At 45.0% G+C, this 19,368-nt stretch overlaps 1 protein-coding gene across 1 annotated transcript; it reads left to right on the top strand.

The window, feature by feature from the left end:
- Positions 1–352: 352 nt before the first annotated feature.
- On the top strand, positions 353–18,391 carry HYI (hydroxypyruvate isomerase (putative)). The gene is made up of 8 exons (XM_068242516.1): positions 353–581; positions 3,510–3,621; positions 6,041–6,155; positions 7,816–7,894; positions 7,973–8,022; positions 8,301–8,370; positions 12,798–12,932; positions 17,806–18,391. Exons 1-8 carry the CDS (start codon positions 383–385, stop codon positions 17,877–17,879), a joined length of 834 nt encoding a protein of 277 aa, XP_068098617.1. The 5' UTR covers positions 353–382; the 3' UTR covers positions 17,880–18,391.
- The last annotated feature ends 977 nt before the right edge of the window (positions 18,392–19,368 follow it).

Raw genomic sequence — 19,368 nt, 5'->3', positions numbered from 1 at the left:
TATCTCAAAAACTTGGGAGGTATGGTTTGGACTGGTGGGTCAAATATAGGGGTACCTTTCACACAACAGCGGTACTTGGCAAATACCCTCTAGAAAAAGCATAACACCAATAATTGTGAAAACTACTGCGCTCCACACCACAGGTTACCTGTCACATGACGCATCCACAGGACGCCTTCCGCCTCCTTCAACCCGCCCACCTCCTCTCCGCTTACCCGCCCCCTCTCCATCACAGCTCTCTGATATCCGTCCAATCAGCTCTTTATAATCCCGCCCTTCACGGGCAGCCCCGCCCCCTCTCCATCCCCAGTGATCTGATATCCACCCAATCCGTTCTTCCTAATCCCGCCCATCCTGGGCAGCCCCGCCCACGTTCAGCACCATGCCTGCTCTTCGCTTCTCAGCGAACGTTTCGTGGCTGTTTCCGGAGATCAGCGATGTCCCCGGGAGGATCCGAGCCGCGGCCAGAGCCGGCTTCCGGGCTGTGGAGGTGGCCTGGCCTTATGACTGTCAGCCCGGGGAGGTCCGAGCCGCCCTGGCAGAGGAGAGGCTGCAGCTGGTGCTGCTAAACACCCCTCCTGGTATACAGACACACAGCCTCTTACTGCAACGCTTCTTGCTATTATTATTATTATATTTGTTTTATACCTGGATGTTTATGCACAGACACTTGCATTTTTTTTTTACTTAGATCTATTTTATTGTTTTTGTCTGACCCGATCAGCTAAAAGTGCTCTCTTGCAGTTTTTCTAATTTCTCTTTCTGTGAACAAAAGTTTTTTTTGTTTTGTGTTTTTTTAAATCTACATATACCTCTTGATATAAACTCCTCCTACTTATTATTATAATAGTTATGCAGATCTTTAACTTTTGTGTAAATAGTGTGTCAATTGCATACATTTTTAAATTGAGCGAATCAAATTTAGGTCCTGAAGAAAGTGAGTTGTACACTTCTAGACAGGGGCGAAGCAAGAGGGGTTGCAGAGGTTTTGACCGCATCGGGTCCCTAAAGGACCCGCCCTCAACTGCAGTATTAGCTTTCTATTGGTCCTGTGCTCATAATAATGACTTCTATAGATACTGTACTTTGAATAGTGGTAATCATTAACTAGCTGTTCCCCATCCCCTTCTTGCACTTCTGACACTGTAGTTGCCATTGGCAGGTTTTGGTGTGCTGTATCAATTGTTATGTATTGAGTGCTTGGGGGGCCCATTGTAAAACTTGCATCGGGGCCCACAGCTCCTTAGCTCAGCCACTGCTTCTAGAGCCTTCTAGAACCTATGAGGCATGTCGTAGGGATCGGAACCTGATCCCTTGGCTGATACTGCAGGGCTAAAGTGATACAGATGTGTCGCTTGCCTGCAGGTATGCGACATGTTCTGATGCTATGCAGAGGGGCAGAGTTCTGATTGAGCAGAGTGGGTGTACCGTCATGCAGGAGGCGAAAGAGTGGGGAGGACAATGATCTCAGCTGAAGTGATCTGCCAGGCGGATCACTAGCCGATTGGGGGGGGGGGGGGGGGAAGCTGCTGTATGCTGTACACATGCTGTATTCTTGGCAGAATCAGTAATTATCTACCAGGTGGATCACTAGCCAATTTTCTTTTTTCTTTTGGGGGGGGGGGGGGGGGCGTGGCTGCTGGATTCTCGTCAGAGGCAGTTGTTATCGGCCGCCTCAAGTGTGTTTCATTTAGCATGTATTATGCAGCTTTAGCTGCATACAGCAGGGTTTCTCAACATTGTATTGGTATGTACCCCTTTTAAAACCCTGTACTCACTAAGTACCCCCTAGCATAGTCAACATTATCACAAGTACCCCTTGACAAATATATATTTAATCGTAGTACGTGATAATTGGTCCTAAACAATTCTCAAGCATTTACTATTGCTTTTAATTAGATAAAATACTAATTTTGTGTTGTTTTAAATAAGATTTATCATTTTCTAAAACTCTAAATTTGTTATTCTTGGTTAAGTATATCAAGCCAGAGTACCCCCTGGAACCATCAGAAGTACCCCCTGGGGTACGTGTACCACACGTTGAGAACCTAGGGCATACAGTATACAAAATTTTCTCACAGCGGTGCAGAACTATTCTTAAAGAGACACTGAAGTCTCAAGAAAAACATCTTTTTATTTAAAAAATGTTTAATATGCTAGCCCTACCTAAACCGCCGCATTCCCGCCTCTGTAATCCATTTAAATCCCCCCCCCCTAACCCCCACCTCCCTCTCCCCCGCAAAATCCACGACTTTCTTGGTCGTGGATTTTGCTGCTATAGGAGGCAGAGCTATGAGCCGCAGCTCTGCCTCCTTACGTGTCAATCAGCCGCGTATCTCCGCCTCTCCCCTGCCCCTCTCAGTGAAGGAAGACAGAGGGGCGGGGGGAGAGGCGGCGATCCGGGCTGATAGACATGCTGCGGCTCATAGCTCTGCCTCTAACGGAAGCGCTGCCCGGATTGGGGGGATTTAGATATATTACAGCGGCGGGAATACGGCGGTTTAAGTAGGGCAAACATATTACACACATTTTTAAAATAAAAAGATGTTTTTCTTGAGACTTCAGAGTCTTATTTAAGTGCGCAGGTTTCAAGCTGTGCATGTGCCATAAAAAAAAAAAAATTATTGTGAACAAGCGTTTCCTTTCTCTGTGCTTGTGTGATTTTGAACTTACGCCTGTGCTGTTCCAAGTCCCGCTAGGGGGAGCTTCTTGGCTTTCATATTTGATTAAAGAATTCCTGTAAATATGAAGTCCACTGGGAATGGGGGGACCGAGGACAACAAGCAGTGGCAATGTAGCCCACCATGGGCTTTTTTTTTCAATTTTTTTGGCCCCAGTTCACGAAGCAGGTGGTTTTGGTGCACACCAAGCGCCAAAACTAGGTGCCCCGGGGAATAGTATTTTACGTGACTGGGGATTTGAGCGGCAGCAGGGTGAGCAGTCGCTCAGCAGCGGAGTATATATACATACGCCCAGTGGAGGAGTACTTTAACTCAGTGTTACCCAACCCTGTCCTCAAGGCCCACCAACAGTGCATGTTTTGTGGAAATCCACAGAGGCAGTTAATCAGCTCTGCTGAGACACTAATTACCTTACCTGTGAATGTTTGTGGTTTCCTGCCAAACGTACTGTTGGTGGGCCTTGAGGACATGGTTGGGGAGCTCTGCTTTAACTCATATGTTATGACCACATTGAGTGCTCATTGGAACTGGACTGGAACATCTCACCTCATAAAACTTTCAGCTTGTCAACATGAATACAAATTGGTAAACCTTAGTTTGTAGCAGACTAACACATACTGTATACAGTGCATTTACTATTTCCTCTAGAAAATGTCTGCAACCACAGAGGACAATGGCAACTAGTGCACATCTTGTAATGACAGCTAGTGTTCACTTGCCAGAATTCAAGTAAATGACCTCTGATGCGTAAATAGGTGGTTTTCTTTGTGTTTTTGTACATAAAATGAATACATTATGATACCCTCTAACTGAGATCTCTGTATACAGGGGACACACAAGCCGGGGAGCTGGGACTTGCCGCTGTCCCAGGAAGACAAGATGGGTTCCGAACAGGCCTGGAGCAAGCAGTAAAATGGGCAGTTGATTTGGGATGCAAAAGGTAATAGTATAGCAATAAATAGGAACTAATGTGTTGGATAAGTTTGAAATATTATCCAGTTAGCAACGCCTGTTGTGGAGGCATTTATTACTGACCTGTTACTGTATTATTCTAGTTTCTTGACTGTTGTGTTGATCCTCTGCACATAGGGGCAGATTTATCAAAACCAGGCCAAGAAAAACAGAACAAAATTGGTTCATATGTGGAGGAGTTGCTCAGCATGACAAATCAGAATCTTTAAAAGGCAATTGAAGCAAGAGGGATATGGGAGCTACCATATTTATTTCCTATTAAGCAATACCAGTTGCCTGGCTATCCTGCTGATCCTCTGCATCCAATACTTTTAGCCATAAACCCTGAACAAGCATGCAGCAGATCAGGTGTTTCTGATATTATCAAGTCTGACGAGATTAAGCTGCATGCTTGTTTCTGGTCTGATTCAGACATGACTGAATCCAAAATTGATTAGCAGGTCTGCCAGGAAACTGGTATTGTTTAAAAGGAAATAAATATGTCAGCCTCCATATTCCCTCTCACTTCAGTTGTCATTTCAGCATGAAATCTATTGGAAATAATCCTGCTGCCACCCCCCAATACACTTGGGGGCACTTGCTGGGGGTCTGTCTAGCATCACAATTCACAGTTAGTGCCGCACACCCGATCAAAATCTTGCGACCAAGATTTTCCAGCATTCCCGATCTTTTTGACCTTTTTCAGTTGGAAATTGATTGAAAGATCACTCGGACGGCCATGTTACGGCACCAATTCTTTTCAAATTTGATCGAATCAGAAAGTCAATCAGCCCGCAGTGTTGAGTATGGGCACCCTTACTGCTCGTAGAACATGATTTATGTGGAAGGTGAGGCATTGTCTGCTCCCTTAGGGCTGGTTCACACGGGCGTCTGCTGAGCTTTTGCTTGGCATTGCATTCAAACGCCAGCTTTTAAAAGCTAGCTTTTGAAAGCTTTTGAAAAGCGTTCAAGGCTAGCAGTTCTGGTCTTTGCTATTGTTTGCTCGCGTTTACTGCCTCTGAAAGCAGCATGTTGCTTTTGAGACTAGACGCAACGCTGGGATCTACTGCCAGGCTTTCATGAAAGCCTGCAAAAGCCAGCTCTAAACGCTCCTATTCACTTGCATGGGATGGCAGTAGATCCCAAAAAACGCTGCGTCTTAAACGCTGCGTTAAACGCCACAAAAACGCCCGTCTGAACCAGCCCTTAAATCTCTTAGATCAGAATTGGTTATTAATCTCTGCCCATTGTCTTGAATGGTCATTTACTGTAGTACATTTTATAAACATTAGATAGCTGATAATGCAAAAGCATGCAGATATGTTATTATCCATAGATGCCCTGTGGATTGATTTTTTTTTTTTTCTCGTGATTTTAGCTCAGCTGCAAGGGGAAAGAACAGCCTTTGAAACTTTTAGTTAATGTTAACAAGTTATTGATTCTCCCGGGCTGTAGACTTTGTCCTGAGAGTTTCATATTTATGGAATTTGGGGAATTTGGAAGGTAATAGAACACTGGATTAAAAGTTACACAACAGACCAGTAATGTAGTATCTTATCAGATTGCTGCTTCTAATTTTCCTCTGTAAAGGTGGCCAAACATCAGATGACTTGGTGGGCGATTGACAATCCAAGTTGATTAGTATAATCGGATTAAAATCAGTGCTGCCAAGAGCATGCCTGATCAATGAGGCAACCAATTTCAGGCCGAAATTGGTTGCATGTATCGATCAGACATGCTGCAAGATGTAGGGCTGACATGCTCAATCGGGTGCGGCGGTAACTGTTAGCGATATCGGGATGAACGTAACGGACCCCCCGGGGCTGTCCCATCTAACGTAAAATGTGCCCTCTGGGGCAGTATACTTTACCTCTCCGCATCCGCCGCTGGTTCCGGGCTTCTTCTGCATACATGCACCTCACGTGGTTGCAGGCGTAAGGTGGGCACGTTTGTGGCGTGACACGCACACCCATTTATACCGTGGCAACCACGTGGGTCGCATGTATGCGGATTGTCGACGGAGCCCAGAGCCAGCGGCAGACACGGACAGGTAAAGTATACTGCCCCCGGGGCACATTTTACATTAGGGAGGGCAGTGAGGCGGCAGATGCAGCGTCACAAGGCCGATTCCCAAGAGATTTCATTCTGAAATCTATTGGGAATCGGCCTGTGGTTATGGGCAGGTGACAGATCTCTCTCAGATCAGAGAGAGATCTGTCTCTTGGGGGATCTGCCCATGCATCTGATGTATGGGCACCTCAGGATAAAGCTCACACTTGACTGGCTTTAGTAAAAATAATAAAATCTTTTCCTCTAGATGTTCGCTACTATCTGCAGTTTTGCACTAGGGCAACTTGTCATTGATATATAAATGCAGAGATTATGCAGCAGTTCCTTTTCTGTCACAGAATTCACCTCATGGCAGGACGAGTACCAGCTGGGCTGGAAAGAGAGTCTGCTGAGAAAGAGATGGAGGAAACATTTGTTGAAAATCTCCGATATGCTGCAGACATATTAAATGAAGTGAGTGATTAGTGACTTTGAGAATAAAAGAATTGTAAATACCTCAGAAGCTGTGACTTGTAACTGGGATCCCCTGTGAGCTCAATAACTGAGGCTGTGACGTCTGATAGTAACATGGGACTGCCTGTGAGGTTTCTGACAGAGGCTGTGACGTCTGACAGGGACCTCACTGACGGGGACTAACCTCTGACAGGGACTGCCTGTGAGCTCACTAACTCAGGCTGTGACTTCTGACAGGGACTGCCGGTGAGGTTTCTGACAGAGGCTGTGAGGTCTGACAGGGACCGCCTGGGAGCTCACTGACGGGGACTAACTTCTGACAGGGACTGCCTGTGGGCTCACTGACTCAGGCCGTGACTTCTGACAGAGACTGCCTGTGAGCTCACCGACTCAGGCCATGACTTCTGACAGGGACTGCCTGTGAGCTCACTGACTCAGGCCGTGACGTCTGACAGGGACTGCCTGTGAGGTTTCTGACAGAGGCTGTGACGTCTGACAGGGACCGCCTGGGAGCTCACTGACTCAGGCTGTGACTTCTGACAGGGACTGCCTGTGAGGTTTCTGACAGAGGCTGTGACGTCTGACAGGGACCGCCTGGGAGCTCACAGATGGGGACTAACTACTGACAGGGACTGCCTGTGAGCTCACTGACTCAGGCTGTGACTGCCTGTGAGCTTACCGACTCAGGCCGTGACTTCTGACAGGGACTGCCTGTGAGCTCACTGACTCAGGCCATGACTTCTGACAGGGACTGCCTGTGAGCTCACTGACTCAGGCTGTGACTTCTGACAGGGATTTCCTGTGAGCTCACTGACTCAGGCTGTGACTTCTGACAGGGATTTCCTGTGAGCTCACTGACTCAGGCTGTGACTTCTGACAGGGATTTCCTGTGAGCTCACTGACTCAGGCTGTGACTTCTGACAGGGATTTCCTGTGAGCTCATGGACTCAGGCTGTGACTTCTAAAAGGGACTGCCTGTGAGCTCACTGACTCGGGCTGTGACTTCTGACAGGGACCGCCTGTGAGCTCAATCACTCAGGCTGTGTGACTTCTGACAGGGACTGCCTGTGACCTCACTGACTCAGGCTGTGACTTCTGACAGGGGTTGCCTGTAAGCGGTCACAGGATCTGACTTCCAATAGGGACTGGGTGTGCCTGTGAACTGCCAGAGGCTCTGACTTCTGACAGGGACTATGACTGCCTGTGCGCTTACCGACTGGGTTCCTGACTTCTCACAGGGACTGGAGCTGTACTAATGGGGGGCTGAGATTATAGTGAACTGGAGATCCAGCAGAGGGTAGCCTAACTTGGGAGTTCCCATCTATGGCAGCCACTGAATAAATAATTTTAACACTCTGTCGTGAGTCCGGTTATTTGGGTGCTGGAGCTGCGTTGGATTTGGGCGTCCCATAGACTGAGATTTTTTTCGACCAAGATCTTCCAGCATGTCCAATTGATCCTTTTGACCAAAGATCAATCAAAAGATCTATTGGGTGGCCATGTTGCAGCACCGAGACTCTTCCAATTTGATAAAATTATTGAATCAGAAGGTCGATCGATCCACATTACCAAGTGGTACCAGTATGGGAACATTTAGATTTTAGAAGGCTGTAATTTCTGCATATTGCTCACAATCTTCTTATCAATATTTTTTATTTAGGCAGGGCTTGTGGGACTGATAGAGCCAATCAACTGCCGTATTACTGACCCACGGTACTTCCTGAACACCCCGCAACATGGTACGTGGATGGAGTGAAGATCACACTGCCTGTTTACTAATATGAATTATTGATGGTTCTTTTGTACTGTTATTTCAGCGGCAGAAATCCTGGGAAAGGTGGGAAAAGACAACCTGAAGATGCAGATGGCAAGTATAAATTTATATCTATGAAATGGCATTTTTAGGAAGGATTTTATGCATAGGCGCGTGCGGTGGGCGATCACGGCAAGGTACGTATAATTACACCCTGGGACTTTACATGAAGTCCTGGGGGGCATAGTTATATTGCCTCAGGAGGCATGCCTAATTAACAGTGCATTGTTTGTCAGTTTGCTGTTACAGATGTAATTTGATGTGTGCACACAGTACCATGATATACAAGGGATGTAATCAGGTGATGTATTCTGTTATTTTCTGTACACCAGGACCTTTTCCATTGGCAGATCATGGATGGAAACCTGACTCAGAATATAAATAAGTATTTCCCTCTCATTGGTGAGTTTCAGAGATATATTTTAAACAACCCCACCTAACTTTGAATTTTGTCCAGAACACTATTTGCATGGAGATTGCATGATCCTTCCACACCCCAAAAGGAATGTGAGAAGTACATTGGTTCTCCCAAAATTGTCTTTAACCATGGTAGGGATATCAGACATGGCTATGGTAGGGATTAGATGGGGATCTCCTCTTAAGGATAGTGAGTAACACAAGTATATACTCTGTAAGATGTTAGCAGTATATAAATGCATAGCAATAATTAAAGTACCTTTGAGTAACTTATGAGCACGGAAAGTTTGGCAGTCCTTTCAGCAGAAAGACACTTTTTATAAATCTGTAAAATTATTTATTGTGTTTATATAGAGTCAACATATTGCGCAGCGCTGGACAATAAGTAGGGATACAGTGTTAACCAGGGGTGTCGGACAGAGGGGTTATACAATGTAGCACAAGGTTACGCACGCAAACGGTATTAGATACATGGTCATGAGATTTTACAGAGACCCAGCAATTCAAGTCCAAGTTAGTGCATGGGAAGGGTGTCACTTGTGGGGTCTCAAGATCAAGGACACACTAGGTAGGGCTGCAGAATAGGTGTTTGGCTGAGAGAGTGGGGGGAGGGGGACGGACGGAGGTAGGCTATCTTAAACGCTTGGGACAACATTGCAACGCAATCAGATCGCACCAATGGAAATGACTGCTGCCATTTCTATTTGTTTTACTGTAGCCTGTGTTTTGCAATCAGAATAAGATTGCAAAACGCCAGGAAGTGGATAAGGGCTCTGTAAGTGTACCCAGGACCAAATAAGTCTCAGGTTTTATACTTACCTGGGGCTTCCTCTAGCCCCCTTGAGGCCACTCGGACCCTTGCCGTCTCCCCAGGTCACTCCTGTTTCCCACTGGACAGCCTGGTACTGTGTTGGCTTTGTTGCACATGTGCTGCCTGGACAGTACACTCCCGATGCGCAACTGGGGAGTGGGTGGAGTCCGGCAGGCGCAACTCAGCCACAGTACCAGCCATCCAGCAGGAGACGGGAGAAGCACAGGGAGACTGCGAGGGTAAAAGTGGCCTCAAGGGCACTGGAGGAAGCCCCAGGTAAATATAAAACCTGAGACTTATTTGGTCCTGAGTACACTTACAGAGCCCTTTTCCACTTCCTTGCGTTTTGCGATCTTATTCTGATTGCAAAACACAGGATACAGTAAAACTAATAGAAATGGCAGCAGTCATTTTTATTGGTGTGATCTGATTGCGTTGCAATGTTGTCCTAAGCGCAATCGTCATCCTGCTGTGTTTGGTATGCGATTTAGCTCCGAATACTGAGTATAGTAGCTCAATCGCATTCGTGCCAATTAGCTTGAAACGCAATCACGCTTCATAGTGGAACATAGCCCTAAATGGTCGTGTTTTGAAGGCTCGTTGAAAGGTCACACGATGCAATGATCTCAGCCGGACGCATCCTGTCCACCATTTTTTTTTGGTGGACAGGATGCGTGCCCCTTTATAAACCGGCCCCTTGGATTCTCTTACTGGAGAGTGTTTGTTGTAAACCAGGGGTAGGGAACCTATGGCTCGAGAGCCATATATGGCTCTTTTGATGGCAACATCTGGCTCACATACAAATCAGTAGGGGTTGATTTACTAAGCTACACTGCTCAAGCAGCGCAGCTTAGTGTGGCAGCGTAAATAAAATTTTCAAAGTAGGCACGCTACTGCTGTAGCATGCACCACTAACTTACTCGCGCTACCCCAAAACGAACGGCTGCTCCAATTGTCCCACTCTGGCTAAAGTGCCAAAATCTCGTCCTACAACGTGAATCAACCCCCAAGTCAGCTAGCTAATTGTACAAGCTGTTACTCAGTATTTATCCTGTCTGGGAAATTGCTGATGTTGCTAAAAATCAAGAGAAGCTGAAGATGTGTCTGACATCTGACACTTCTGCTGCCCTGCGGATCAACTGTGTACATATCACCATGGCAACAGGGGCGTGAGCCCTCTGCTGCGCATGCGCACTGTCCCAGTTTGAAACATATAGTATGGCTCTCACAGAATTGGATTTTAAAATATGTGGCGTTTATGGCTCTCTCAGCCAAAAAGGTTCCTGACCCCTGTTGTAGACAGTCACAGCAAGCTAGCCAACCCTGTCCACACATCTTTTTAAAACTGCTGTAGATGTACAAGCAAATAGCTATGCATGGAGTGGTCTTTTTGAAGGGAACTCATCCATAATTTTTATAATGCATGTAGAAATTAAATGGTAGCGCATCTAACCAATATGCACCTAACAAACGCTAACTGCATAGGGCTAATAAGCCTCTTAAAGGTACAAGGAGTACGGGTACCCGATCTGTGCATCCAATAGGCCTCACGCCTAAGTAATGGCTTTTGAGTATCACCCCCTCTAATAGGGGAAGTTACTCGTTCTACCCCCTAGAAGATGAATGAAGACAAATTGCCATTGTGTACATTCTCAAAATGTTGAGACTGACGATTTCCGGAAAGTTTTCCAATTAGTACCACAATAATGTTCCGCTATGCGTTCGCTTAACTTGCAAGTTGTACACCCCACATATTGGATTTGACAGGATGTACAGGAAATGACATAAATGGTATGTTTGGTGTTGCAATTAGCATACTGTTTAATGGGGAAGTGTTGATTGAATAGGAAAGAAAATAACGAAATGCCACGTTTGTGGCAATGACAATAGTTGCAAGTTGAGAAGCCACAGGGGTAGGAACCAGTAGTAGCAAGCCAAGTGGGGGTACGGATCGAAGAAGGAGATCGGAAAAGACTAGGGGAGAGGATCGATCCCAGGGTAGTGCCTTTCTAGCTGTGAAACGGCACCCCCTTTCTGGGATCCTTAATTTTATGATCTGAATGCAGCACTGGAAGATACTTTTTAACGATGTTAATAATTTCAGTATACTCCAGGCTGTACTCAGTGACAAAAGTCACATTATCACACCCAGTCTTCTCCCGATCTCTAATGTTTAAAAGTTCAGATCGTGGTCTCCTAGTCCCCCTGAGGCGTCCCAACTGCAACTGTTTATGTGTATACCCTCTCTGTCTCAATCTTTCCTCTACTCTATTGCATTCCTGCTCCAACATTCGAGGGTCAGAGCAGTTTCGAGCAGCTCTGGTATATTCTCCTGTGGGAATCGCATTAATGGTGTGTCTAGGGTGACAGGAATTAGCGAGAAGGATGGAGTTGCCTGCAGTAGGTTTACGATAAGTGCATGTGGAGACTATATGAGACAAAGGGTCTCCAGACAAAGTCAGGTCCAAATAATCAATTTTGCAATCGTTCAAGTTCATAGTGAACTTCAAATTGAGATCATTGGAGTTAACATAACTCAAAGTTTCTAAGAAAGCCTGGAGGACCCCCCCACACCAACAACAAATCATCAATAAACCTACCATACCAAATGATATGGGAGGCAAAGGGGTTATCATCTCCAAAGATGCGGAGCTCCTCCCACCAACCCATATAAACCCATATAAAGGTTGGCGAGGGAGGGGGAAAATTTGGCCCCCATAGAAGCTCCGCACCTCACATCAGCCAAATCTGGTTTGCGGATCCTCCTTTTGTCCACACATGTACATTGGCTTGGCCCACCAAGATCCTGCACCGATTGGTATGACTACTCAGGAGGTAGAGCGTACATGAACTTTCTGTCCTCACATAAATACAACTTATTATTGGGGAACCCTACCCTTCTTTTTTTTGGGAGAGACATCAGTTCCACGCTACATAGCCATAGTTTTTGCTGGAGTGCAGATCAGGCTGTGGATGTTGAATTAATGATGAAGAAAAAAGAAAAAGCAACATAATAGTTCATTTTCTTTATCATAAAGAGCACTTGCTGAAGTGGACCTAGCATTGAATGACGTGGAGGAAGCAATTAGCATGTAGTGCTGGCTGTGATCTGTATGTCTGTGCTGTGTTAGGAATACCTGCTGTTTAATAGATTATTTGAACACCAGCACTCCGTACATAAGTGTTGCCCTTGACAAAGCGCTATAAAACCTGACTTTTTCCTCGTTCCACAGACACTTGTCATTAGCACCCACTTCGCATTCACATCTTCAGCCCCGAACAGACACTTTGCTTTGTGCCGCTGCCAGCGGCGGCCGATCAGCCTGGCAGATTTCATGTTGTTGTAATTATACGTTCTGCTTGGATAATGGCAGCGAGAGCCATCAGTGGTTAGATGCCTGGTGTCATTCTGCGGGAAAACACACTTATTTACAAGTGAAGAACAGCAAATTAGAATTGTTCTGATCTATTTACTCTGGTATTTGTCCCCTTATTGATTGAGGTCTGTTTCAGCTTTGCTCTGTCTATTAAATCTGTCTCTTTTGGGAAGCAGGACAACTCGCTAGTGCCGTGCTGAATATGCATCCATTTTTGTGTGCAGGTCACGTGCAGATTGCGCAGGTGCCTCATCGCCATGAGCCAGATAGCCCCGGCGAGCTGAACTTCCCGTATCTGTTTCACCTTCTGGAGGAGTTGGGCTATCAGGGCTTTGTTGGATGTGAATATAAACCACTTGGTGAGTACTGCCGACATTCCATACACCAACTGCAGAGGTAACAGTGTCACTGAACTATCCTTCACTTCATTCCGTCTCTACCCTGTTCTACATACTTAAAGAGCAACTGAAGTGAGATGTATATGGAGGCTGCCATATTTATTTCATTTTAAGCAATACCGGTTGCCTGGCAATCCCTTCTGGTCTACTTGGGTGCAGCAGTGTTTGAATCACACCAGAAACAAGCATGTAGCTAATCTTGTCAGATCTTACAATAACGTCAAACACCTCATCTGCTGCTTGCTTGTTCAGGGTCCATGGCTAAAAGTATTGATCAGTAGGATAGCCAGGTCACCGTTATTGCTTAACAGGAAATAAATATGGCAGCTTCTATATACCTCTCACTTCAGGTGTCCTTTAAAGGACAAATGAAGCGAAAGGAATATGGAGGGTGCCATATTTATTTCCTTTTAGGTAATACTATAGACCCTGAACAAGCATGCAGCAGATGAGGTGTTTCTGACAGTGTCAGATCTGACAAGATTAGCTGCATGCTGGTTTCTGGTGTTATTCAGACACTATTGCAGCCAAATAGATCAGCAGGTCTGCCAGGCAACTGGTATTGTTAACCTCCTGGGGGATACAATAATATCGCCAGGGGGCGGCGCAGCACATTTTTTAAAAATTATGATTTTTTTTAATCATGTAGCTAGCCTAGTGCTAGCTACATGATAGCCGCTGTGCAGCGGCATCCCTTCACCCCCTCCGATCGCCTCCGGCAATCAAAGCAAACAGGCAATCCCGTTCAGAACGGGATTTCCTGTTTGGCTTCCCCCGTCGCCATGGCGATAATCGGGATGATGTCAACGACGTCGTGACGTCAGAGGGAGTCCCGATCCACCCCTCAGCGCTGCCTGGCACTGATTGGCCAGGCTGCGCACGGGGTCTTGGGGGGGGGGGGGGAGCGGCGCGGCACAGCAGGTAGCGGCGAATCAGCGTGGAGCGGCGGCAATCGGTATATACATGCAGCTAGCAAAGTGCTAGCTGCGTGCAACAACAAAAAAATTATGCAAATCGGCCCACCAGGGCCTGAGAAATCCTCTGTGGCGGCTTACCCCGAGCTCAGCTCGGGATTATCCCCCAGAGGGTTAAAAAGGAAATAGATAGGGCAGCCTCCATATTCCTCTCACTACAGTTGTCCTTTAAAAAACATTTACCATATTTCTCGGACTATAAGACGCACCTAGGGGAAAAAAATATACTAACCCTCGTGCATCTAAGGGGCAGCTTGTGAATTATGCCCCCTTTGTACCTATTGTGTGTCCCTCTGTCCTCCTCTATGCCCCTTTGTGTCCGCCTGTGTCCTCCTCTGCATGGGCACAGCACAGGGTGTCCCCCAACATTGCGGCAGGTTGGAGGTTCATATTGGCAGGTGTTCACAAGTCAGGAACTCCCTGCATTTGGACTATAAGACGCAGTAACTCTTTTCACCACCTCCGTGGCCATTGATCCAGAATCAGCTGTCATTTAATGGCAGCTGCCATTTACTTTTTGCAAATGATGAAAGTTACCTTAGTCAGTGCTCCTATTTCTGAGGACCCAATCACAAAATAGCCATCCGCATCGCAAACACTGCCATGCAATCAGGCTGGTTTTCATGGAGGTGCTGAGACTTCTGGCAGGTAAAAAGGTCCTGCTGGAAAGACTCCTGCTGTTCCTATAAGTGAAGGAAATTGCCCGGCAGTAGTAAAAACCTAAACTCCCTCCACATTGTACACCACTAAATAAAAAAAAATGGACCTTGGTTTTAAAATATGGTGTTTACCGCTTCCCGACCGCCTAACGCTGAATGGCGGTGGGGCAGTGGCTCTCGTTCCTCCGTGACAGGAGCTTGCGCTCCCATGAGCTCCCATCGGTCTACACAGCAGGCCCCGCCGATTAGCCTGGAAGCTACTGATCAGCGCTGGCATGCTGGTTTTTTTTTGTAATTAACCATTTCAGCCTGCGGGTATTTTTCAACTTATGCATATGAGCAATTTTCACCTCCCATTCATTTGCCAATAACTATCACTAATTATCACAATGAATTGAGCTATATCTTGTTTTTTCCACCACCAATTAGGCTTTCTTTGGGTGGTACATTTTGCTAAGAATTATTTTTTTATAAATGCATTTTAAGAGAAATATTAAGAAAAAAAATGGAAAAAAATTCATTATTTCTCCATTTTCGGGCCATTATAGCTTTAAAATAATACATGCTACCATAACTAAAACCCACATATTTTATTTGCCCATTTGTCCCGGTTATTACACCATTTAAATTATGTCCCTATCACAATGTATGGCGCCAATATTTTATTTGGAAATAAAGGTGGATGTTTTCAGTTTTGCATCCATCACTATTTACAAGCTTATAATTTAAAAAATGTTCGTAATATACCCTCTTCACATGCATATTAAAAAAGTTCACACCCTTTAAATTTATTTGGGTAATTTTTGGTGTGGGAGGTAAACCGTTAATTTTAAATGTAATAATGTGTGTTTATTTTTGTAAAAAATGTATGTAGATGTAGTTTTACTATTTGGCCACTAGATGGCCGCAGTGAGTTTTTTTTTTAAGCCAAGTGCTTGCTTCCAGGAAGTATAGGGAGGATGGGAAACTTTTTTTAATCAGAAAGGTCGGTCTTTCTACCGGGGACTTAGATCAATGAATGGGAAAAATGTTCCCAATTCATTGATCTCCAGGCTAATGGGGTGGCAACATGTGTGCGCGTGTATACGTGCGTGATCGCAAGGGGCACTACATCAGCCGCTTGGACATGACAATCACGTCCAGGCGGCTTAAATGGTTAAACATTAAAGTATTTATATCCCTACCATAGGCATATGTCTATGTATGTATGAGGGGGAGGAGGGATAAGAGAAATATTGCAAAAAATTTCGGTCATATTTAATTCATAAAAAATAAAAACAGCAGCAGCAATCAAATACCACAAAAAAAAACTATTTGTGAGAAGAAAAGGAGATAAAATTAATTTGGTTGCTAAGCTGAATGACTGTCACTTAACGGTTTATTGCTCAAATAGTAAATAATGGCCTGGTAATTAGGGGGGAATAAACCTCTGGGGCTCAAGATGTTAAACGGAACCCAAAGCGAGAGCGATATGGAGGCTGACATGTTTGTTTTTAAATAATGCACATTTCCTGGCTGTCCTGCTAATTCTCTGCCTCGAATACTTTAAAGTGACTCTGTAACAAAAATTACAACGTTTTTTCTACCATCCTACAAGTTCCTAAACCTATTCTAATGTGATCTGGCTTGCTGCAGCTCTTTCTACTATAACCATCTCTGTAATAAATCAATGTATCTTTCCCCTGTCAGACTTGTCGGCCTGTGTCTGGAAGGCTGCCAAGTTCTTCAGTGTTGAACTGTTCCTCTATGCACACTCCAGTGTGTGTTTTATTTACATAAGCCAGCAGCTTCTCTGCTATCTTATCAGTGATAGAAGAGAGCTGGATAAAAATCCTCCTCTGGAGGCTGTGAAAGGAGCTGGTCTGTCACATACTAAGGAATTAACGACATAGGCAGAGCTGTCTGCAGGAAGCCTGTAATGTTCAGTGCATGAGAGAAGCTGGGGACAGAAGGTAAACACACACAAGTGATCTCTTGAGATTCAGAAGTAAGGCTGTATACAGCCTGCTTGTGTATGGATGTATTTTCTATGTGTGGACATGCTGTACATCAACCTACTTCCTGTTTTGGTGGCCATTTTGTTTGTTTATAAACAAACTTTTTAAAACAGTTTTTGACTACTTTTAATGCGGCGGGGAGCGGTGAAATTGTGACAGAGGGTAATAGGAGATGTCCCCTAACGCACTGGTATGTTTACTTTTGTGCGATTTTAACAATACAGATTCTCTTTAAAGAGACTCCGTAACAAAAATTTCATCCGGTTTTCTTCCATCCTACAAGTTCCAAAATCTATTCTAATGTCCTCTGGCTTACTGCAGCACGTTCTACTATCACCATCTCTGTAATAAATCAACTTATCTTTCTCTTGTCAGACTTGTCAGCCTGTGTCTGTAAGGCTGCCAAGTTCTTCAGTGTTGTGGTTCTGTGATGCATCTCCCCCCTCCAGGCCCCTCTCTGCACACTGCCTGTGTGTTATTTAGATTAGTGCAGCTTCTCTCTGCTCTATTATCTTTTACAAGCTGGATAAATCCTCCTCTGAGCTGGCTGGGCTTTCACATACTGAGGAATTACATACAGGCAGAGCTGTCTGCACTCTGCAGTAAGAAACAGCCTGACACTTCAGTGGAAGATAGCTGCAGGGGGAAAGAAACACACAAATGATCTCTTGAGATTCAAAAGGAAGGGTGTATACAGCCTGCTTGTGTATGGATGTATTTTCTATGTGTGGACATACTGTACATCAACCTACTTCCTGTTTTGGTGGCCATTTTGTTTGTTTATAAACAAACTTTTTAAAACTGTTTTTAACCACTTTTAATGCGGCGAGGAGTGGCGAAATTGTGACAGAGGGTAATAGGAGATGTCCCCTAACACACTGGTATGTTTACTTTTGTGCGATTTTAACAATACAGATTCTCTTTAAGCCATAGACCCTGAACAAGCATGCAGGTCAGATGACCTATGACAAATCTGACAAGATTAGCTGCATGCTTGTTTAAGGTGTGTGATTTAGACCCTACTGACCAGAAAGATCAGCAGGACCGCCAGGCAACTGGTATTGTTTAAACAGAAATTGATATGGCAGCTTCCTTAGGTCTCACACCTCTGGCTCCTTTTAATAAGTACTGTACCTGCAAACAGAACCTTTGTGAAAAGAATCAGAAGCCGGTTCTAAGCAAGGCCTATTGCATTTTCTTCTAGGTGACACAGTGGCTGGACTGGGCTGGATGGAAGCTTATCAGAAAAGTTGTAAAGATGAAGGGAAACCGAACTAAATGGAATTCATGTGATTCTACACAACTGCAAAATGTTAAGCTGAACATTCAGCACAAGAGTGATGCAATCCAAAATACAGAATTACTAGGCTGCCTAAATAAGGGGCGACACATCTGTTGTAAGCTTTCACAGAATGCAATCAAGGCCCATCCGTTACTTTTACAGTAGAGGTTAGAATACCCGACTGGTTGTTACAGGTAGAATTTTTTTTTCCACTTCATAGTAGGGGTTCTGCCTAAATAAGACCCTGCAGCCTCTTTCATGCAGGAGGCTGAACTGCATGTTTAGAGAAGGTGTCTTTTTGACAGGGCTGTGGAGTTGGTACAAAAATTATCGGACTCCTCAGTTCATAGAACCACCGACTCCAACTCCAGGTAACCAAAATGGCTCAGACTCCTCAACTCCGACGCCACAGCCCTGCTTTTTGAAACTATTTTTTTTTAACTCCTGTGTAACGCTAATTTTTAAACAATTTGTGCAATTCAAATAAAATAGCTGATCTGACAAAAAACATTCTGAATTATGACAAATTTGTGTAAAAAAAGTACCATTTTTGTGTATAAAAGTCAATGAGTTTCTGGTCTCCTGACATACACTTCCATCTTTCATCCAGTGCTGCACTGATGTTTTTTGGAGTCATGGGGAAAGCAAAAGAAATGTCAAAGGATCTGGGGAAAAGGTACCGGTAGTTGAACTCTATAAAACAGGAACGGGGTATAAGAAAGTATCCAAGGAATTGAGAATGCCAAGCAGAAATGTTCAAACTCTAATTAACAAGTGGAAAATTAAGGGTTCTGTCATAGCCAAACCATGCTTAGGTAGACTAACTGGTATTTCAGCCACACCTGCCAGAAAAATTGTTTGGGATGCAAGGAAAAACCCACAAATAACTTCAGGTAAAACACAAAATTTTCAGACAAAAATGTGGTATAGCAGTTTCAAGATGCACAATAAGGAGGTGTTTTAAAGCCAATGTGTACCGATTAAAAAAGGTCAGATACTCACCTAAGGAGAAGGAAGGCTCGGTCCTAATGAGACTTCCCTCTCCTCTCCCGATGCCCGTTCCCGCTAACGATCCCCCGTTGCAGTATTCGACCAGTTTGGTCAAATACTGACGCTTCGGAAGCACTCAGGCTCCCAAAGACGGGCCGCTCCATACTGCGCATGCGCGAGTGCCCACTATGACGCACTCGCGCGTGCGCAGTATGGAGCGGCCCATCTTCGGGAGCCAGAGTGCTCCCGAAGACTTCCGAAATCCCCTGCGGCGGGGGATTTAAACGGAGGATCCACCGGGTCACCGGGAGAGGAGAGGGAAGGCTCATTAGGACCGAGCCTTCACTCTCCTTAGGTGAGTATGTGACTTTTTTTTTTTACTCGGTAACCATTCACTTTAAGAAAGCTATAGTGTGTGGGCTTGTCTGACCTCCGAAGCCTGTTTGATTCCCACTGGGTGTTTGTGCTAATAGGCGGGTAGATCACTGGCGATGC

Source organism: Hyperolius riggenbachi, chromosome 6 (assembly GCF_040937935.1).
Source record: "Hyperolius riggenbachi isolate aHypRig1 chromosome 6, aHypRig1.pri, whole genome shotgun sequence".
Taxonomy (NCBI): Eukaryota; Metazoa; Chordata; class Amphibia; order Anura; family Hyperoliidae; genus Hyperolius; species Hyperolius riggenbachi.
This window is presented reverse-complemented; position numbering and strand designations above follow the sequence as displayed.